Raw genomic sequence first — 21885 nt, 5'->3', positions numbered from 1 at the left:
TGAAACGGTTGTCCTGCCCCTCCGAGCTTGCTGAGGTTTAATTATTTGTGCCGTGGTTTGGGCTCCACGAAGCCTGATCCAGAGGAATTTTAACTCGGGCTGTCCTGCTGCTCCATGGAATTATAGCCAGCCTTTTCTCTTTCCATTTGTTCACGTTAGCTATGCTCCTGCTTGCTGAAATCTCGCTGGGAAGGCCCCTATTCCCTTTTCCACGGTGGTGGTGAGCTGGGCTGGGATATGCCGCAGATCCACTTCGGGACTCGGGCCCCTGCCCTGCGCTCTCTGCGGCCATCCCGGCAGGAGGGAATCCGAAGAGTGTGCCCAGCTACAAAGCCGCACTGCCCCCGTTCCGTGGGGCATTGTGCGTGTTCTCCTGCGTCCTCCCAGCGCGTCGTTTCCCACCGGGAATTCCCGGGGCGTTCCTGCCCCGCTGGGTGCCGGCGGGAGGAGCGAGCGCCACCATAGAGGAGAGGCCGGCGGATAGAGCGCCGCCCTCCGCCCCGCCCAGCCGGCGGCCGCTCTGGCCGCTCACCCGGAAGCGGCGGCGGGGCCGCGCCATGGCGGGGACGGCGCTGAAGCGGCTCATGGCCGAGTACAAGCGTGAGTGCCGCTCCCTGGGCCCCTCGCGCTGCCTTCCCGGCGGGATCGCTCCCAAAGCCGGGGAGGGCCTGCGAGCCCGGCGGGGCGGTGACGGCCGCCGGCCAGGCCAGGCCAGGCCAGGCCGCGGGCCTCGCTCTCGGCGCCCGGGGCAGCTCCCCGTGCCCCGCCGGCCGCTGTTTCACCCCCGCCCTCGCCGGCTGCAGGGCCCTCTCTGCGTCCGAACACAGCTCCCGGGGAGGGGGACGGGTACGGGGCACTGCCGGCTTTGAGGAGGCTGTGGGAAGGGGGTCTTGCCCCCTGTCCCGCTGGGACACCGAGGGGACAGCTCGGGTTGCGGGTGACACCTCTGGGATTCCGTGAGTCCAGGACCTTAGTCAGGGGGAGGCTGGGAACCCTGGGCAAGTGGCCAGTTACTTTGATGTCTTTCCCTGTTAAATTTTCCAGATGGAACAGAATACAGGTATGGAGATTTCTGTTGCAGAGCTCTGTTATTACATCAGAGGTAATTAAAGGTGTTTGTCAGGGCAGATGCTTTCTGGCTGTGGCTGCCCCATCCTTGGAAGTGTCCAGGGCCAGGTGGGACAGGGCTTGGAGCAAGCTGGGCTGGTGGAAGGTGTCCCTGCCCACGGCAGGGGTGAAAGGAGATGAACTTTAAGGTCCCTTCCAACTCGAACAATTCTGTAATTCTGTGAAGTCCTCAATGGAAGCAGAATGGCTAGTAAAAGGATTTAAATTCGATTTTAGTAATGAAAAACATAGACTTGTTTGTTTAAAAAGCACTGTGGGATGTGGCTGCAGGGGGTGGCGAGCAGTGATCCTCATCACAGGGACCAGAGACCTGCTGCAGTGGGCTGGGCCCTCTGGGAATCCCAGAGCTTCTGAGATGGCTCATCTGCTCCCTGATGGGTTTGAGATGTGTCCAAAGGTGCCTTTTGTTGGCAAGAAATACTTGTCTGTGTAGGTAGGTGCTTTTAGGCTTTGATGCTTGGGGGTTTGGAAGTAGAATGGAGAAAAGAAATGTTTGGTGGGGCTGGAGGGAGCTGGGCTGTAAGAACAGGGAAGGTCACTTACTGTGCTCTCCAGGCTGTCCAGGGGAGTTGTTTCTGTCATCATTCAGTGGAATGCTCCTTGTTTCTGTCATCGTTCAGTGGAATAGTCCAGCCTGTGTGAAAGAGAGTATTTATAGTCACACATTTCCTGCCAGCACTGTGCCTGTCCTCAGGCTGCTCTGCAGAGCACAGGTCTCTAAGCTGGACTGTCACACAGGTGTTTGGGCAGCCAGTGCTCCCCACCCAGCTCAGGCTGCTGCCACGGGCAGCCGGGGGTGGTGAGTGGATAAAGTTTGTGCTGACAGCGTCTGTCCTAGAAATCTGCATTTTCCCATTGTACTCCAGAGGCAGTGACCTGAAAAACAACCACAGAAAGTCCTGGCACTGTTTCTGTCCTCTTGTATCAATCCCCTAAGTCTCAAAAAAGCATTTATGATCCTGTGTTGTTGAGGAGCACAAAGATCTTACTGGAGTGTCTTGTATGAACGAAATCTTTAGGCAAAATGATATTAAATGACCTCAGAAAGATTTTGACTTAATGCCACAGGCAGACATGAGGTGAATCTTCTCTGCCTAGTTTCCCAGGGTGACACTAGTCATGGACAGAGATAACGTTTTGTCTGTGATCTGCCTTTACAAGCACTTTCCCATGCCCAATAAAAGTGTTGTAAGAAATGAATGCAACTGGCAGTGGCTGAGTGCACAGTGCTTTCTGGAAACCTGAGCTGCAGCAGTGCAGTAAAACAGACGTTTTAGTGGCTGTGGTTTCCCCTCTGCTGCATGTTTGTTATTTTCCTTTAGCACAAAGCCGAGAATCAAGCCTTTCCCTAGTGTTTCTCTAAAGACTGGCAGTTAATTGTAGCTCTGCAGAATCCCTTAGCCCTCTAGAGAATTTCAGCTAAAGTTATGATGAAAAATAAAAATAGCTCCTGGTTGTAGGTAGTTCTGCTGCCTCTTTTTGCAGAGAAGGAGCAAGTCTTACCTTGGGACAGGGCTGGAGTCTGAGGTTCAGCTCAGTGTGAAGTTTTTCCCTCCTGATGATGTGTGTTGCTGGCATGGACATGGCTGCTGTGAGACCCTGGGTGAATCTGGGCATGGGAATGGTTTTCAGTGACCCTCTCCTGACTGCCCACCTTGGATGAAATCTTGTACGTGTTACATACAAAGTTGTGGACACATCTTTTTTCTTTCCCTCTTCTCCTCTTCCTTTTCCTTTTAGTTACTTCTGGTAGTGACAGTGGTGTTGGCAGTCAGTACCTTGCTGGTGGGTGTATTTTCCTTACTAGACTTAAAATTCTTTCCATTTTTTCCTTTTTCAGTTTTTGTCTTTCATCTTTTTCTGTGCGTGCATGCACAAATGTTTAAGTCTTAATTTAAAGATTTATCGTTCCCTTCTGTGAAAAATTTGTGACATTGTGGGGAGTTTCTACCTGTTGGAGTCCAGATATATTACTGCATTTTGGGAGAGGCTGTGAAATTGCACTGGTTTTCTTTCCTTTTGAAGAAGGAAGGGAAGGTGGCTGTGGGCATCCAGATGATACAGATTGGGTTTCTTGTCCTCATTTAGATCTTTGCATGTTTGACTTTTTGCTTTCTCAGATTTACTATTTACTCTGCCAGAACTAGTTTGGCTACAGCTTTAAAAAAAAAATCAGACATAAAAATCTGATTAAATAAAAAGTTAATCCTTTTTATTAAAGCATGTGCCTGTTGTTAATTCTAGATGCATAATAGTATTAAAACCTGACCTAAGTCTCTCAGTATCTTATATTTGTGAGAGATAAGAGATGGAAACCTTATTTTTCTATGTTTACTGTTTCTTGATGCCTGATCTTGAAGATGTCTTATGCTGGCTGAAATTTCAAGTGTAAAATGGGTCACTCTGGAAGAATTAAATCTCTAGAGACCCGAGAACTGTAGTGTCGGATTATATATACTGGATTTCCTTCCTGGAACAAACAGGCAACAGGGCAGTGGATTATGCCAACAGGTTTCTTTGGAAGTGCTGTCAGGTTGAAAAGAAGAGATTTATGTTAATTGTGAGATTGGTAAGTTACAGAATTAATAAACCTTCTGAACCTGGCAGGGTTTCTGTGAGTACCTCCTGTCCTTAGTGCCTGGGGAGGGTTGTGTGGAGTCAGAAGAAAACTGGCTGTTTTTCAAGCATCTCAGTGCAGATGCTGTCAGATACTGCAGTGACTTTGTGCCCTTAATATTTCCTGAGTCCTGGGCTTTTAATCCCCTTGCAGGCTTGCTACAGTTTTTAGGAAACACACTGTTGATCTTCTCTTTTAAGGATGATCTTCTCAGTCTCTTTGGTGCTTTAACAAGATGTGTTTTTAGTTCTGCTGAGAACCATTTCCAAGGTGTAATTGGCTGATAATGACTCCACAAAGAGCAGTGAAATGAAAAGGAAGACACTGATTGTGTGTGCAGCAAATCTGCCCTGAATTCCTAATAGAAGCATCACACTTGTCTGGTGTCAGCTCTGTTTTAAGCTTATGAGCTCTGGCTCTGCTCCCAGGGTGCAAATAAAAAGTTGCACCTGAGGAGGTTTAGATTGGCTGTTATGGAAAATTTCTGCACTGAGTGGGACTGTTTGGCCTAGCTGGTCTGTCAGAGTCGCTCTGCATGTGATCAGGGCATTGGTTTTAGGCTCTCACTGCTGTCTGCTGCTCACTTAAAATGATTGGACACCCCCCTGACATTCCGTGGAAGTGACCCTGATTTGGAGGCTCTGGTGAGCTGTGTCAGCTCCTAGTGGTTCATGTTCAACTGGGCTCTCAGTTTCCTTTTGAACAGCTCTGGAGAAGTCACAGGGTAGGATGTCACCATCCCCCTGGAGACCTTTCTCAATTACCAGGTGCAGCCACTCAAAATCAAAGCTTCTGAGCCCCTTAACACCCAGTTTCTACTTTACCTGATCCTTAAGGATGGGAACCTTTCTCTGAGTGGGGGAGCTGAGGAAGGAAGTGGAGAATTGAACCTCTGTCCTCATGAAGACCCTTTGCTCTGTGGGCTTTGGCTGTTTATTCCCATTGCCCCTGTTCTCCTCCGAGTGGAGTGCTGTATGACACAATTCCACGTGGCTGCCCACCACAGGGACTGCTGCCAGCTTTTCCAGGGAAACATCAGAGGGATTTTCTTCTTAGAGAGAACCACAAGATGGAGCAAAATGATTCCAGGAGCTCCTGCGTTTGACATCTCCCTCTTTCTGTCTAAAAACGTCAACAAGAAAAGCTATTGGAGACCCACTGTGAAGCTGGAAAAGCCTGCCATGGAATGCCAGGCCGTGTGGAAAACAGCAAAGCTGAGTTTCAATCTGCTGCTGGGCTATGGAACTTCAGAGCGGGCTGTGCCAAAGTTAAGGGCACTCTGAGCAAACTAAAGATCTCTCCTGGCAATGCATCTCAGCATCTTCTTCGAATCCTGCACTGAAGGAGCTGTTCTAAGACACAAATCTGTTCTGTGCAGCACTTACAGCTTTCACCTACAGCCTGAACAGAAATTAGGTCAAGTGTCTCTGGCTGTATTCTGTGTGTTCCTGGCCACTGGTGTTCCAGAGGCCATTGATAGGAAACACAGTGCTGGATAAGCAGCTGGGAGTGTCACCTCCTGCCACCAGCTCCAGCAGCTGCCCCATGGCTCACTCAGAGCCTTGGGGTTGGTGTTGAGCCCCCGGGACTGCTGGCACATTGGTTGCCTGTTTGTGGCTGAGCTGTGCCTCAGCTGCTGCTGCCTCCCTGCACAACATCAGAAACTAGAAACTGCTGGTCAGTCCACTAGATAGGAGAAAATCTGGTTGTTATTTTATCAGTACGTGGTGTACTGGCCTTCCCCAGCTTCAACTAAGGGGCTGATGCTGAAGATTGTTTCATGAATTTGGAATTGTATCAGTTTCCTAGGGAATGTGAGGACTGAGGGATCCAAACTTGCCTGTGCAGCCATGGCTGTTTTATTGATGCTTCTTTTTTTTAAACTCACATTTTTCAGGCCATGCAGGAGGTTGGATTGAATTCTCATGTGTTTGCTTCTCCTGTTTTTGTGTTGTTTTGGGTTTTGCACTGGGGTGCATCAAACCTGAATGGTGCAGAGAGCTTACAGGAATACAAACTTCAGGTTCTCACGGTATGCAGCAGATCCACAGAGGTGCAAGAGAAGAGTGTTTCCCAGGATTTGTGAAAAGTTTTTGTCTTCCTTCTCAAGTTTAAAATATTGCCTCTGTGAAGACAGAGGACTCTGATCCTAGAGGTCTTTTCTAACCTAAACCATTCTTTGATTCCAAGGCTAGTTCTAGGAGCCTGAAAAACCCCAAAGTGCCAAATAATTTTGTCTAGAACACTGTCCTGCATTAAGCAATGGTGGTGGGGCCCCTGTGGCTAAGCCTTGGCCACTCAAACACCCCCTGAAATGCTTGGGCTCACAAGTCACCTCAATCTTCCTTGTGTTTCTGTTTTTGCAGAGCTGACCCTGAACCCACCAGAAGGGATTGTAGCAGGTGAGGAACCAAGCAGGGTTTGTGCACTCTGGAGCTGTGACCTTGTGTTCAGGTAGCACTGAGCATTGTTCTGTTCTGTTTCACAGGTCCCATGAATGAAGAGAACTTCTTTGAATGGGAAGCCCTGATCATGTGAGTTAATACTGTTTGGTGTTTGAAATCAGCAGTTGCTGTGATGAGCTTCTAGGAGAGCAAGAATGTACTCAAAAAAAGTACTGTCAGTTCTGTATGACATCAGCATTGGGCTGGAAACTCCTCTGATCCAAACAGGGAGTCCAAATTTGGACTTTAAACAGAGTGACAGAGGCAACATTGGTGATGTGTACAACTTCTTATGATGACTTCTTGTACAAGTCTCATAATAATATGCTTACAAATTTGTTAGGAATCCTCATTTTGGCTCCCTTGGATATATGTTACATTTACAAACACTGTAGGAAACAAACAGGTGCTTGTGGATCACACACACCTGTTGGAACATTGCCTAACTGCAAATGCAGGACAAGTTTTGAGTGGAGCAAAATACACAGGTTATAAGTGACAGGAAAATGAATTCACTTACTATTCAGTTTTTTTCTTGAAATATTGAAAGGTTCTGATCAGAAAAAGTATTGAAATTTAAGTAAAAATTCTTTTGAAGTTCTTTATGCTTCATTCATCTCATGGTGTTGTCAAGAGTTGTGCAGTGGTTTTATGTAGAAGAAGATTCACGCTTCTGTTGGTGAATAGCTCTGATCCTGACCTGCTGTGTTTTGAGGGTAATGAAAACTCCTTTACAAGGCTGTGTTCTCTCTCTTCCACTCCCCAGCTGATGGGTGTAGTTGTTGGTAGCAAAATTTGCCATGAAAAGACAAAATCTTTTTGCCCAACATCTTACAGGTTGTCTTCTCTCTTTCTTGTACTCCTACTCATGCTGTACCTTCTTTGGGAATTTTGAATACATGGAATAACTGGTGATTTTTACAAAATAAAGTTCTAAAATGCCAGAGGAGAGGCAAAAAGACGTTCATCACTCACATCTGACAATTTATGCAAATACTGCGCAATTAAAAGATGAAGAAGCTCCAGACCACTGAGTCCATCTTGAAGGTGGTGGTCTGTTGTTAGGGTAGATCCTGGCTCTGTATTTCAGAATTCCTTTGGTAAGAATTGGTGATTTCCTTCCCTTCAGCCAGGGCTGGGTTGTCCCAGAGGACTCTGGGGGCAGCGGGCAGTGGCTGTGGCCCTGCTCTCTCCGTGCCCGCTGTGATCTGGGCAGGTTTTCCCTGCAACCACCAGTGCTGACTGGTGAGATTCTCAGCTGGTGTGGGTGGCAGAGTTTTCCTAGCTGGGTTTGCTTGGAATGTGTTGTCTAGGGATGAAAAACAAGATTTCTGTCTCTTGGGCTCAGGCGTGCAACCAATACAAAAGCTGTAGCAAATTCCCTATTCCACACAAAGTGGCTGTGTGGGTGATCCTGCTGCATGGCAAGCCAGAGCCTCTGAGTTATTTTAGACCTTGGTGAGCAGAGGTTTGAATTACCACTGCTTATTTGCTCATTGATGGCAAGAGTTGGCAAATGCCTCTGCTTATGTGCAGTGATTTCTCCTGGGATAACAGGTTGTGCTTCCTGGTAGCTCAGTCCCCTGAAAATAAACACTTAGCATGGAAATAGGTTGTTCTGTTGCCTGACATGAGAGATTTTGGCTGCAGGGTCTTAGGCTTTCTGTGAGAGGCGTAGTCAGCACATCTGCTTCGTAATGGGCCAGATTTCAGGTCAGGCAGCTGGGAGTGTGGAAATCCCAGAGGGTTTAATGCACTTCTTGGAACATGGAAGGAAATTCCTGCTTATTGGTACTTCCTCCTAGCAGAGGCTGAGTAGAGGTTTCCTGAGGGACACTCAGAAGTACTTCTGAATTGCCTAGAAAATACATTTTCTGATGTTTCCTGTCACAACCTTAAAGAGCAGAGGAGCTGCTTTGCAGACTTGAAAGCCCTTTAAAGTGCTGAGTGTTGAGCTTCAGGTCTTTGTCAGCGTAAAATGAGAGGCGGAGTTGCTTTAATTTTGGTTTCTGTATTGTGTGTGTGTCATAATAAAGTTATATTTTAAGATCTGCTCAATTTCGAAGGTGTGATACAATAGAAACATGTTTACCCCAAACACATTTGGTTACTTTCATCTCTTTACAAACCTTGTTAGTAGCAGTGTTTGCAATGCTTTTGGAAATTAAGTTACATGACTTGTTTGTATTTGTCTGTGGTGGTCTCCTCCAGTGTTTTGTAATCTCAAATGTGCTGTGTGAGATTCAGGGAATGAGGTGTGCAGATGAGAAAATGGGAGTAAAGCTGCCTTCAAATTTTTAGACAGATGAAGTGCAAATGGTAAGAAACATAATTGTGAAAATAACAGAATACTTCCTTTCCTTCACCCAATTTATATAAAGATAGAGCACATAGAATGGCACATAACTTTTAAAAAAGAGACCTAAGACAGAAAAGACATCTCTCATTTATCAATTCAAAGGTAGGCTGGGTAATGTTACATAGATTGATGTAAGAGCTTGACTTGGAGATAAAATAATGCATTTTCAAATAATGGAAATAATAATTATTTGTATCTCCAGTGTTCTTGTCTGCAGCAGCAATGCTGGAGGAATAGGAAACGCATAAATGTTAAGACCATAATAAAATAAAGGAGAGGACAAATCTTACACTTCTAAAATGAGTGTGATGGGCACAGAACTGAAAATACCCATGTGAAAACCTTTCTGAAGACCAGAGGTGGGGAGCATTGTTGAAAGCCAGATCTTTGCAACATCATTTCAGGAGAGTTTGCCTTATGTTGCTCAATTCCCTAGCGCTGCGTGAGGTCCTTCAGGCTGTGTTGTGTTCATGGATTTAACATTTCAAGGCCAAGTTTTGCCCTCTTTGGTTGGCATGTAAAAGTGTGTGTTGCTATTAAAGTTTATCCTCAAAAGACACAAAAGCCTGCAATGCTTAAGAACTTTATAACCCTAAAGATTGCTTGAAAACTAAACAGTATAAATTGAAGTCAACTTATCACAAAGCTGTTTAGAAAGGTAATTAGATCTATAATTAGGCTTATGACTTTTGTTTCCATTCCCCTTTTGGGCATCTGATGATTGTGGGGTTTGGTGTTTTTCCAGCATCTTTTTACAAATAAGCCATTTGCAAATGTATGTGAAGCTGTGATTATAGAATTAGAATCACAGAATCATTAAGACCATAGAATCCAACCATTCCCCAGGCACTGACAAGTCCACCACTAAACCATGTCCCCAAGTGCCACGTTCATGTGTTTTTTGAATGCTTTCAGGGATGGTGACTCCACCACTGCCCTGGGCAGCCCGTGCCAAGGCTGAACAACCCTTTCAGAGAAGAAATTTTTCCTAATACCCAACCTAAACCTCCCTGGTTGCAACTTGAGGCTGTTTCCTCTTGACCTGTCTCTTGTTCTGTGGGAGCAGAGCCCGACCCCCACCTGGCTGCACCCTCCTGTCAGGGAGTTGTAGGAGAAGGTCCCCCCTGAGGAGCCTTTTCTCCAAACTAAACAACTCTCATTAGCTTTCCTCCTCAAGGTAGTTCTCTCTCCTATTTGGAAGATACCCACCACTCTTCTCTGCCCCTTGCATGGATAACAGCCAGCTCCTGGAGGTCAGAGCTTCTCATTTTCATGCTTTGTCATCTTGTCAGCTTTGGAATCACTGCAGAGCAGTGGGATGATAGCAGCAGCTGCCATGCTCTTACCTCCCTGGCCCTGCCAATGTCCTTTGTGAGCTAAAAGTGATGCTGTCAAGTTCAAATGCTGAGTGTTTTGTAGTTGCAAATGCTGTCTTGGATTAACTTTAATAATTTCTTTGAAGTTGATCCTGGCAGCACTGAGTGGCTAAAACAAAAGCATTTTGCTCACATAATACAGGGCCTAAAATGGAGTATGTTGGGTTGAGTGTATTTGACAGAAGAGCCCTTAAGGCTGTGGGTTTGCTCTCAAAACAGAACATAGACACCCCCCAGCTTTTCAATGCCTGTATGTACATACTCTCAGAAGTTCAACAATAAGCCTTTAAAATGCAGCTGGAATTAAAATGGTCAGGAAAAAATGTATTCAGTTTACTCTCAGATGTGAATTGAATCCTGACTAAATTTAGGGAAAAGGCCAGAAAGGGAACAAAGTGGTTGAGACAGTTTAGCTTTCATTCTTGCAGAATGTTGGTGCATTTCTCTTAGCTTACCTGCCAGTGTCAATATGCATGTTTAAATCACATAGTTCTTGTGTTTATCTACCAGCCAAATCTTTTGAATCCCCAAGTTTGAGACAGTAAGTCTTCTAGTGCTTTAGGATTTGCTGCTCTCCAACTTTAATGTTCTTTCTGGCATGGAGAATGTGGACTGGGAGGAGGAGGCATGAATATATTCCTAACCCTTAGTCCCCAGACAGTGGAACCTTTGTTTGAACGGCTTTTTGCTAAATACACGACGTTTCCTTGGCAACGATTTTTGGTGCTGAAGCTTTTTCCATCATCTTTCCAATCAAGGGAAATCATGTTTGTTTTACAACTTCCAGATGGTTCATCAAGTTTGAATAAATCATGGCTAATGATTTATTACTTGTTTTTTGCTCACCAATAACTTGGTTTTTGCTCACTTTCCACAAGTGTTTTATGTAGGCAGGGTAAAATAGTTGTCTTTATGTTCTCAACTCGATTGCACTTTGAACTAGATTCTGAACACAATAAGGAAATGTTTCTACAAGAACCCTGATGAAGCCATTTGTTCTCCACCTGCACTCGAGGGAGGGCAAACTCAATAGCTGAAGTCTGCAAAGACACATTGTTGTCCTGCATCTCTTCTGACAATTATGGTCTCTGAGCTGTGTTTTTATTTTTACAAACTTTGCTGTGATTTCTGCATCAGACAGTGATAAGTGTTTGTGTGGTTGTGCTAGATACTGGCAGTTGGGATCTCTGTGGCGTTTATAAATTAATTTTGAGCTCCAGCATTTGACATCTCTCTCTTGCAGAGCATAACAGTATCTTCAAAGGCACAGAAGTCCCACACCTGCCTCTGCTTTCGCTTGACGTGCAGACACTCAAATCCTGGAACATGCCTTGGAGCCAGATACTCCAATTATATCCAGACACACCCTGCTAATTAAACAGTGTTGTGACCTTCCTAGTAATTTAGCGTGCAAGCTTTGATTTCCCCCTTGCCTCCCAAGCCTCATATTTGGATTTAAGTTTATGAGGTGTGGGGTAAGAGCACCTTAACTCTTTGTTTTCTGGAGAAGAAGATGTAACCCATGCCTCAAACGTCTCATTAGACAAGAATTTGGGTGAAAGAGCTGTTTAAAACGTTGGTGGATAACATTTTATCTGTTTCTAGGGGTCCTGAAGACACTTGTTTTGAGTATGGGGTTTTCCCTGCTATCCTGAGTTTCCCGCTCGATTACCCGCTGAGTCCTCCGAAGATGAGGTTCACGTGTGAGATGTTCCATCCCAACAGTGAGTCTGATGCAGCAGGATGCACAGGGGGGTGGGGTGCTTGTGCAACTTAAAAAGAAACTTTTGCAGCAGGAGATCTGGCATCCTTCCCAAGGGTGGTTCTCTCCCTTTCCAACCTTGAGCAGGCAGCACGAGCATTCAGCTGCCCAGCAGTTTTGCTCCATCTTAGGGTCCTTTTATCTTTATCCCATTATTCCTCATAAAACTTTTGCTCATCCAACAAGGATTACAGCAAATTCCATGCCTTTAAATCTTCTATACAGGATTTGAGACTTAGTGAATTAATGCAGGCTCTTTCCAGACATAGAAACATAGAATATGCTGAGTTTGGAGGGACCCATCAGGATCATGGTGTTCAACCCCTGGCCCTATGCAGGACACCCCAAGAATCCCACCATGTGCCTGAGAGCATTGTCCCAACACACCATGAACTCAGTCTTGCTCTATGGCTTCTATTTAGGTATTTTGGTGTTGTTTTAATGACTGAAAAGTTGTCCATGGGTGCAGCTTTATTAGTCAGCGTGGTTTTTACCCCATAAAATCACAGGTTTAACATTTATGAGGGGATCTCTCTGAAATACAGAGTGCTCCGTCCAAGCAGAAAACAGATTTACAGGTATTTAATATTAAGACTTTGCTGGTCTTTGCTCTGTGATATTGATTGAGTTAGAGATCTTTTCCAACCTTAGTGAATGTGTGATAGTGACAATATTATCTGAAGACTCTTCAGTGGGAGTAATTGCAGTGACAAGAAGTACTGCTAACAAGTTTGAGCCCTGGACATGAAAAAAACTTAAGTTTTTTTTTAAGAAAACCTTAAGATTCCTTTAAATTTAAGGAAATCTAAATTTAAGGAAAGATTTAAGGAAAAGGCAAATGCTGTGCTCCTACCTAGTGCTTCCTCTTCAGCTGGCACTCTTGCACTTGGAAAACACAGGTCATAATCTCAGCTGTGAATCAATTTATTTCACCCTATATACAAGGAATTTTGCAATTTCTTGAAGTTTTCTGTTATTCCCTTCTGGAAGCACCACTGGGGCAAGTTCTTGCCCATTTAATCCACATCTTTACTCTCCTGTGGAGGACACACCTGCATGTCACAGCATAGAACTGTGTGGACATGCCCAAGGCAGTGTGGTATTACCTCTGGAGCTCTGGTGCCCACAACAGGGCACTTTGGCACTTGGAAGCAGTGTAGCCATGTCAGCACCTTGCTCCAGCTGGACTAATTTGCCCAAACTTCTTGCCAGGACTGGTCTCCCTGAGCAAATCCTTGTCCCTGCAGCTCCAGCTGTGGCCTTGGCTTGAGGTTCAGTGCTCGCAGCTGTGTTGTGTGCAGCACTGCCAGGAGGAGTGGGGTGTGGAGAAGCACAAATTGCCTGACTCCTGTGTTAAAGAGTGGCTTTGCACATGGGTGTTTCTTCCATGGCATAATTGGAACACGCTGGATGGTCAGCTCAGCTCTTTAAAGCCCTGTGTCTCGGAGTCTTCTTAATCTGAAGCTGAGATCAGCTGAAGTAGACACTTGAATCTTTCTTCTCAGCTGGGGTTATGGTGGGCTGCTTCTACCCGGAAACGCTGCAGAAAGGGGTGGCTGGGCTGTGCTTTTTCTGTTTATTTCCCCCCCTGTGAGAAATTGCAAGGAAAATGTTTAGAAAGTCTGGTGTGTCCCCTCATCTTTGCAGTTTATCTTATGCGAAGGGGGAATTGAGATAGCGCAGAACTGTCTTCTCTTACATTACAATGACCTTGGATACTCTGGCAAAAGTAACTAAGTAGTGATCAATGGCATTGCTTGCATTGGCACTGAGCATCAGTGTGGGGAGATCACAGGATCATAGGTGATTTGGGAAGGATTGTTGGAAGGAACCTTAAAGCTCATCCTGTCCCACCCCCTGCCATGGGCAGGGACACCTTCCACTATCCCAGGTTGCTCCAAGCCTTGTCCAACCTGGCCTTGGACACTTCCAGGGATCCAGGGACAGCCACAGCTTCTCTGGGCGACCTGTGCCAGTTTCCCACCACCCTCTCAGGAAACAATTCCTTGCCAATATCCCATCCACCCCAGCCCTCTGGCGGTGTGCAGCCATTGCCCCTTGTCCCAAGTCCCTTCCAGCTCTCTTGGAGCCCCTTTGGGCACTGGAAGGGGCTCTGAAGTCTCCCTGGAGCTTTCTCTTTTCTGGGCTGAGTGCTCCCAGCCTGTTTCCAGAGCATCTCTCTGTGGCCTCCTTTGGACTCGTTCCAACAGCTCCACGTCCTTAGATTGGGGGCCCCACAGCTGGACAGGGGTAGGTCTCACCTGAACAGAGGGAGAGAAGATCCATACATCTTCCTGCAATCAGCCTTTGATGTCCTGACTGTGCTGCTGTGTTCCAGCTGTTTTAAATGAGGCACTGCACAGGAACAGGAGACGTCCTCAGCAGTGAAATCCCTTCTACCAGTGGGTTCCTGACTTGCAAGAAGTGCTGATTCAGCACCTGCTGTTTTCACCTCTTCCAGCTACGGTTAGACCAGCTCCAGTTCCCAGCCTGGGGCTGCAGGAAGGACTGTAAATAAAAGTCCTCCACAGTGCTTATGTGCTTGGGCAGACATAGCTGGGTGAATGGAAGGAGCTGGAAGTGAGCACAGCTGCTTCCAGCAGTCATTCCTGCTTTGTTTTGTCTTGCTTTCCTGGCAATGGCACCAGCTTGGTCACCTGAGGAATGGAAGCCCTGAAATTACTGTGCTAAAGTTGTCATTCCTCATCATGGATGAGCAGTGTTTTCTTTTGAGGTGCCTCTTCAACCTTTGTTTGGTTTCATTACCAAGTTAGTGGAGTCCAGTCTCTGTGAATCCAACTTGTACTGTTGCAGACACGTTGTTTATGCTAAAGGTGGGAGGGGAAGCACCTGGGTCCTTAATTCATAGGTTTCCTTGTTTCCAGGTGCTGTAATGCAGCTGAGCTTTAAGCAAAAAAACAACAACAACAACAACAACAACAACAAAAAAAAAAAAAAAAAAAAAAAAAAAAACCACAAAAAAAAAAAAAAAACCAAAACAAAACCAACCAACCAAAAAAAAAACCAAACAAAAAAACCCCAAAACCTAAAGTCATGGGAATTCTTCTGAGTGCACCTCAGTAATATTCAAAAAAAAAGATCAATTCTAATGTTCATAATGTATTTAACATAATACTTTATTTTTTCCTCATGTTTATAATATATATAACATAACACTTTTCCCTCCTTTGTGTAATCCTTTTCATGGTCACAGTCCAGTGGAGGACTCCAGTGTGCATTCAGTGCATTAATATCCATTTAAGTGGGGCTGGTTACCTGCTTGGAGCTGTGTCTGTGCATAAATTCTTGCCTTATTCCACCAGGCTGCATCATTCATTTTTTCCCTGGAGCCCATCACTGATTATTAAATGACACAAGTGCTCCCAGCAGGTTCCTGTGGGGGAAGGAGTTTGTTAGATTTGCTTAAAGAAGATTTGTCCTAGGTTTTTGTCTTTCATATTTTGTATCCTCTTGCCTAAAGAGGAAATTTAAATCTGGATTTAGTTTTAATCATAGCTAAGTCTCAAGGCTGATCTATGCTCAAGAGATAGAGAGCATCTCAGTGGAGATGCTGAGCATTTCCACTGAGTAACAACCAATCCTGTGTACTTTTTGTGCAGTTTACCCAGATGGGAGAGTCTGCATCTCTATCCTTCATGCTCCTGGGGATGATCCCATGGGGTACGAGAGCAGCGCAGAGCGGTGGAGTCCCGTGCAGAGCGTGGAGAAGATCCTCTTGTCAGTCGTTAGCATGCTGGCAGGTGAGCACTGCTGTCCTGTCAGCCCTTCCTGGGGGAGCTGGAGCTGCCTCTTGCTTTTTGCTTTGTTCACTGAGCAAAGCACGTGGAAAGCTGCTCAGCAGCAACCACAGGTCTTAAAGCCCTGGGATTTATTTATTTATTAGTGAACCAGTGCTCTGAGAAGGGTTGGAAAAAATGCAACTGAATTAGTAGCAGGTGTTCCTGTTTGGGGGTTACTGCAAGACTTTCCTTCCAGGTTGGTAGCACCTGAGACAGTAGTGATGGGTCAGGTGGTCCCAGAAGCTCAGCTGGACAAAACCTTCTCTGTATTTGCTATGTTGTTCTTAATGTTTTAAAGCTGTGGATTACAGCCTGTGTTGGATTTGGCTTTGGCAGCTGAAGGGTTATCAGACCTGACCAGTACAGTAAGCTTGAGTCCATGGCCTCTGGTGCAGAAGCCAGCACACTCTGTTTCTCTTTGTTATTCCTAGCGTGGAAATGTGCCCCACTCTGCCATCTCTGGTTCAGAGCAAGGCTTCTTGAGAAGAGACCTGGGGTGAAAAACTCTTTGTGGAGCCTTTCAAATGGTTTTTCATAAATATAACAAGGGCTGTGGATCAGCTCTGTCCTGTACAGCTCTCTCAAAGATGGATCATTTCCCACACAGTGGACAGAGCCGCTGAACTGCCTGAAGAGGGCAGAGCCATGTCCCTTAGAACTGGTTTTGAAGGTTTAGAAGCTGCAAAGTTGACCAAAGAGCAAGCAACAGATTCCTGCATGAGACTGTTTAAGCTTTGGAATAGTAACCTGCAGTTGGGAAGCTGTGCAGCCAAATAGTACCTGTGGGATCCCCATGGCTTCCAAGAGCTTGGTTTGTGGTGCAGCCTCACCTGGACTGGGAAGTGTGGGAGTCACCTGGACTGGGTCTCCTTCTCTGCCTGTGCTTCCTATTTCCCCATAGCTTTTGGAGAAATTAGGCTAAAACACCAGTGGTCAGCTTCTGTCAGGGTACTGGAAAGCTCTCAGCCCTGGCTCTGCAGGTAATGCAAGCCCAAGTTTAGAAGACTGGGTGACCTGCACACCTGCTGGTGTTCAAGGTGGACCATCAGGACCACATGGAGAAGGTTGGGAGCCCGAGATACTGGCATGAACTGGGCTGGGGTGGGTGTGGACTGGTGTGTCAAGGAAGTGAGCAGAGTATGTTAGTGCCTTCTGGAACCCCAGGACAGTGTCCTGCTGTATGCTGCCCACAGACCTTGTAAATCCTGGGTTTCAGCTTACCTCCATAAAAAACAGGAGCCCCTGGGACTTCAGCACTCCATGTGCTTCGTAACGCATTCTGAAATCACCCGATGAAAGATGTTGCAGAAGTGAAAGCATATTCCATGGGTTTCCTTGGATTGTTTTGTTGGTTTTTAATAGAACAAACCATCCCAAAAAGTGACAGCCTGTTTGGGTAGCCTGCTTGGAGGGGGCTTTATGTCTGGGAAGCTGGAGAACAAGAAAAAAAGATGTCTGCAGGGAGAAACACACGGTTTTAAAAGCCCTTGACATTACAGGGGGTGGCCATGTGCATGGTGGGGCTCCACTGCTGAAAGCACAAACAAAAGAAAGTCCTGCTCCTGTGCCACTTGTTTCTTGCCTAAACTCGAATTTGTTGTGATATCCTTTCTCTTGTGGTCAGTTAAATCAGGCCTTTTGGGAATCCAGGAGCTGTCATTGGATTTGCTGTAGTGGTGTTTCTGCAGTCTAAAGAGGAGAAGTGTTTCAAAGCCCTGGGAAAGTGGCATTCGTGAAGAAGCAAGAAGCTCCATTGCCCACCTACCTTTGTCTTTCTTGTTTCAGAGCCAAATGATGAAAGTGGAGCCAATGTAGACGCCTCCAAGATGTGGCGGGAAGACAGAGAACAATTTAACAAAATTGCCAAGCAGATTGTGCAGAAGTCACTTGGACTTTAAGCTCACAGAGAGACTGAAGTGTTTTGTATTTCTCTCCACCTGGAAACGAGCAGTGCTCAGTGCTGGTACCAAAAAGGAAAACTTTGTAAAACTCTTGGCCTAGTTCTTATAATTTGTTATTTATTTACCATCTCTTTTCTTCCACTGCTACAGAGAAGCCTCTAGTTCACTCACTAAATTGTGTGGAAAAGGGATTTAATGGTAGAGAAAAATACAGAGACAATGCTCTTTCAAAGGCTGCATGTTGCTACCTTACTTTGTGGTGTGGAAAGCCTGGACACCTGGCAATCTGCAGCCCTCCCTCACCCATCTGCTGTTGGAGAGCAGTGCCGGTTTGGATGGTCTGCTGGCAGAATTAGTTGTGTTTCTATAGGTAGCATTGCATCTGGAGCAGCAGTAGACAGGAATTACTCTATCCATTCTGTACTTGTTAGGTTAAGGGCAGCAGTTGCAGTCAGGTCTGATTTGAAGAGTATAGTTAGCAGGAGAGGCTGTAAAGCAGGGCTATAGTCAAGGTGTGTTAGCAAAGAAAGGAACTTTAGGGATTGAGCTGTGAGAACTGGCTGGGGGTCTGGAAAAGCCTGGTGTTCCCATGTACCACTGTGAGTTTATACTGAGCCTTTCAGTCAGTGTTGGCTTGGCAGAAATTCCAAGAGCTGCTTTATTAGTCCTTGAAGACACTCAGTTGTAAACTTCACACTCAGAGGCACAAGGTGTAAAGGCTGGATTGTGCAAGTTCACCTGGGTGAGATAGGTCATTGACAGTTGGAAAATCCAGTGAGGATGTGTTTGCTCTGCTGGGCATCTTCATAGCTCTGCAAGAATATTGGCTTGCTCTGGTGGCACATGAGTGTTGGGAGGATTTGGCACTGCTTTGCCATTGCAGCCCCATCACCCATTTTCAGGTGAACGAGCCAAGGTGAGCATGATGGACTTACAAAAATAACCTGTGACACTCTACACTGAGTGCTCTTGTGTATTAAATAGGAGCCAGAGAAGATGGGCTGTTTGCTCCAGGATGGTAGGACATGTGCTTTGGACATTTGCAGTGTTGTAGCCAGTGTGAAAGGGTGCAGGAGATACCAGCTGGTCAGCTCCTAAAACTGCTGAGGGGCCTCTGCTAACCTTTCTGCTTTGCAAGCCAATCTCATGCGTAGGTCCAAATTTCTCCAATTTACTACAAGCAATAACATGCCCATTGATAGCACATGGGATCCGATTTTGTTGGCAGCTTTAAATGGGCTAAATTTGACAAGGGCTGTTTTGTTTTTTTGGTTTTTTTTTTTAATGTGAAAAAGTGTGATGTGGAAGGAGTCACACCACGAAGAAAGCTTTACAGAGGTGATCGTGTGCATGTGTGTGGTACAACTGTTCAGCATTTCTGTCTTGCTGTCTGTGCTGCAGATCACACTTTGCCATCGTTGTGCACCTCTGAAGAGTTGTATTGCTACAACCTGCTGATTTTACCTCCTTGTAGAAGTAATTGTGGCTTTGATGTCAGGGTGGAAGTGGGACTGGACATAGCTTGGGAGCAGAGATGATGAAATAGTGTTGTACCTAACTAGTATTTCAAGGCATACAGGAAAATGTAGCACTTTATGCAAACTGGGAGTGTTTTTTGGAGTAGAGGGAGGATTTCTCCTGGGAGTACTGCAGCCACCTTCAGGAGCAACGCTGGAGAGCTGCAGGAGCCACTGCAGAAACACAGACATGGCAAAAGTGGGGTTTGCTAAAGTGCTGAGTGTTTTATTCATGTGTGCTTGCTCATTATCTTGATTTTATGGTGGGATTTAGTCTGTATACTGAAAATAAAGTGCTTATATTTTCTCCTTTTATAGTTGTACACAAATGTATAGCAGTGGGTGTTGTATATGAGTAACCACACAGCCAAGAGACTTGCTCCAAAGGAGTGGAAGGGTTCATTCTAACCCAGTTAAAACATGCCATACTCTAGGAGTGAAAGAGCTGACATGATTGCATGTACTTTCCAGGCAAGTGTCTTGTCTCTAATGCTGGCAGTGGCTGGGTAATTCAAAGAAAACTGTAAAAATCTGATGGTGGGCAGATGTGGTGTAGTTTGCTCCTTACAAATGTCATTATCTCCATGTGTCTGGCCTAGGAAGTTCTTGTGAACATGCAACAGGTGAGTTCATTCAGAATGTGCTGGTATCAGCACTTGGATTTGAGGAGGACACGTAGATCATAGAATCACTGAATGGTTTGTTTGGAAACAGATCTTAAAGTCCATCTAGTTCCAACCCCCTGCCATGGACAGGGACAACTTCCATTCAAGCAGGTTTCCTGGATGCCCAGTTCCTACTCAGAGTTCCCATAGACCTCAAATCTCTGTTCAAAAGTAAAAAGCCTTCCTTTTAAAGTGACTGACATGCAGTGGTCTTGCTGGATGGGCATTTGAAGCCACCCAGTGACCATATCTACCTCTCAGTCTTAAAGGTGACAAAATGTAGGCAGAAATTCACCTCAGAGGACTGAAACTTGGTGTCGAGGTGAGAAGTGTTCTAGCTGGTGGCTGTTTACTGAGCTGAAGCCAGTGGGTGAGCATTTGTGTTTGTCAAAAGAAATTCATTGTTCATTGTGCTCATTTAGGAAGGAATTTTTCCCTGTGAGGGTGGTTAGGCCTGGCACAGGCTGCCCACAGGAGCTGTGGCTGCCCCATCCCTGGGAATGTCCAAGGCCGGGGCTTGGAGCAACCTGGGCTAGTGGAAGGTGTCCCTGCCCATGGCAGGGGATGAAATGGGATGAGCTTTAAGTCCCTTCCAACCCACACCATTCTGTGACTCTATGGAAGGTTTAAAGATGGCAGTGTGGTTGGCATGTTAGATTCCCAGTTTCTAGTTGCCGAAAAGAACTAAAACTTCATTATTCTGCAAACTGCAACCTTGCATAAAGCAGGTGGGTTCAGCTCACACAGTGGAGGTGTGTGGGCTCCTGCTGTGACCAGCTGAGAGGGTCTCATGGCACATACACCTTACTGCAGGTGGGGAACACCTGAAAGTTAAAGCTTGTAAAGCTGGTGTGTAGCTCCTGGGATAGACTTCCCTGAAAGACTTTAATTGTGTCCCTGAATGAACACTCATGTTGGCAAGGATGTGCAGTACTGGCCAGTAGCAATGTTTTTCTGAGCAGTTGTCTTTTTTCAGCCTGAAACACTTACTATAAAACATGTTCCTTGGGGAGTGTCAGAGCTCTACAGGTGTTATGCATGTAGGTAAAGTATTAAAGATTTTTTTAAAAACCCTTTTCTCTGGATTGTATTTGCTTTAGGCTTTTATATTAAAAAAAGAACCCCAACCAAACCCTTCAACAAAGCTGTAAAAATGCAAGCAACATCCTCTGTAAAGCCTTTGTATATACACACATCCACACACACTCACTGTTGTTTTTCCTTGGCAGAGGGGCTGTGTCAGAACACACACAGTGGGCTGTGAGACATCCATTAACTGGGTTGGTGTGCTTTTGAAAGTGTGAGAGGCGTTGGAGCCACATGAAACGGCTGCAGCTCGGGGGCAGAGCCAGCCCCGGGCTCCCTGCCAGCTTTTTTTTTTGCCTTTCTGGGGTGATACCTTGGATGGAAGGTGGTGTTCTGCATTGGGATGGATGCAACAGGGAAGCTCTGTGTCTTGATGTCTTCCTGAAGTTGTGACTTGGTGAGGATGCTCGGTGTGCTTTACCACTGTGAGAATGGAAAGGAGAAGCAGCGTAGATATGAAATGTCCCTTCCTAGTGCCAGCCGTGCTGCTGATAATGGGATTGTCTTGGATGTGGGATTTCAAGGGCTCCTGAAGTCCCCTCTCCTGCTGCCAGGTGCCACCTGATGTCTTGGGCACCAAAAGTGCTGTGCCAGGCTCCCTGGTGCTGCAGGGGTGAAACCCATCACTGAGGAGGGAATTGTTCAAGCCATCTAACATTTGCTGGTCCTGCTTGGTGCTCTCATGTCCCCACAGGAGCGTGGGATGGCTGGAAGTTCTGTGCCTTCCAGTCCTGGTGATCTTCCTGCCTATCTCAGCCTGTTCCCATGGGTCTTCTCCCTGGGCAGGTGGTGTAAGAGCCCCGGGAGAACCAGCCAGGTGGCTTCTGAAGGTGGCTCACACCCCCTGAGAGGGGACTGGGCAGTAGGTAAGATGATGGGGTATGTTAATAGATAATTAATGGCAGTGCCACAGCCCGTGGGTTATTACAGGGGAGCTGCTGGTGTGAGCAGTGTGTTTGTGAGCTCTCTGAGGGATTTGGGAGTGGGTCTGTCTGATCATGTCGCTGAAGGGTGTGGGGGAGATGAGCCAAGTCCTGGCCTGAGTCCCCTTCCTCCGTGCGTGGGGCGTCCTGAGTGGGGGATGAGGCTGTGGCTCTGTGACAGCTCTGACCAGAGCTGGGTGTCCCTGGCTGGAGGGACTGCAGGGGGTGGCCAGGAAGGGCTGTCCTGGGCCAGAGCTCACTGAGGAGTGGAGGCCAATGCCCCTGCTGCAGCCAGGGGTGCGGGGTG

General features: G+C 46.3%; 1 protein-coding gene across 2 annotated transcripts; it reads left to right on the top strand.

The window, feature by feature from the left end:
- The first annotated feature begins 504 nt into the window (after positions 1-504).
- UBE2G2 (ubiquitin conjugating enzyme E2 G2) lies at positions 505-20640 on the top strand. 2 transcript variants are annotated; one of them, XM_053986422.1, is made up of 6 exons: positions 505-600; positions 6112-6147; positions 6234-6279; positions 11530-11648; positions 15307-15447; positions 17272-20640. In XM_053986422.1, the coding sequence occupies exons 1-6, from the start codon at positions 558-560 to the stop codon at positions 17382-17384; spliced, it is 498 nt and encodes a 165-aa protein (XP_053842397.1). In that variant the 5' UTR covers positions 505-557; the 3' UTR covers positions 17385-20640. The 2 variants fall into 2 exon arrangements, with proteins under 2 accessions (XP_053842397.1, XP_053842398.1); XM_053986423.1 differs by lacking the exon at positions 505-600 and adding an exon at positions 936-1060.
- Positions 20641-21885: the final 1245 nt, after the last annotated feature.

This window comes from Vidua macroura, chromosome 10, assembly GCF_024509145.1.
Source record: "Vidua macroura isolate BioBank_ID:100142 chromosome 10, ASM2450914v1, whole genome shotgun sequence".
Classification (NCBI taxonomy): domain Eukaryota; kingdom Metazoa; phylum Chordata; class Aves; order Passeriformes; family Viduidae; genus Vidua; species Vidua macroura.
This window is presented reverse-complemented; position numbering and strand designations above follow the sequence as displayed.

Excerpts from the sequence above, each read along its gene's own strand:
- UBE2G2 (XM_053986422.1), top strand. The coding sequence starts at position 558 with ATGGCGGGGACGGCGCTGAAGCGGCTCATGGCCGAGTACAAGC. Across the intron at positions 6,280-11,529 it reads GAATGGGAAGCCCTGATCAT|GGGTCCTGAAGACACTTGTT; the intron begins GTGAGTTAATAC and ends ATCTGTTTCTAG. Across the intron at positions 15,448-17,271 it reads AGTCGTTAGCATGCTGGCAG|AGCCAAATGATGAAAGTGGA; the intron begins GTGAGCACTGCT and ends TTCTTGTTTCAG.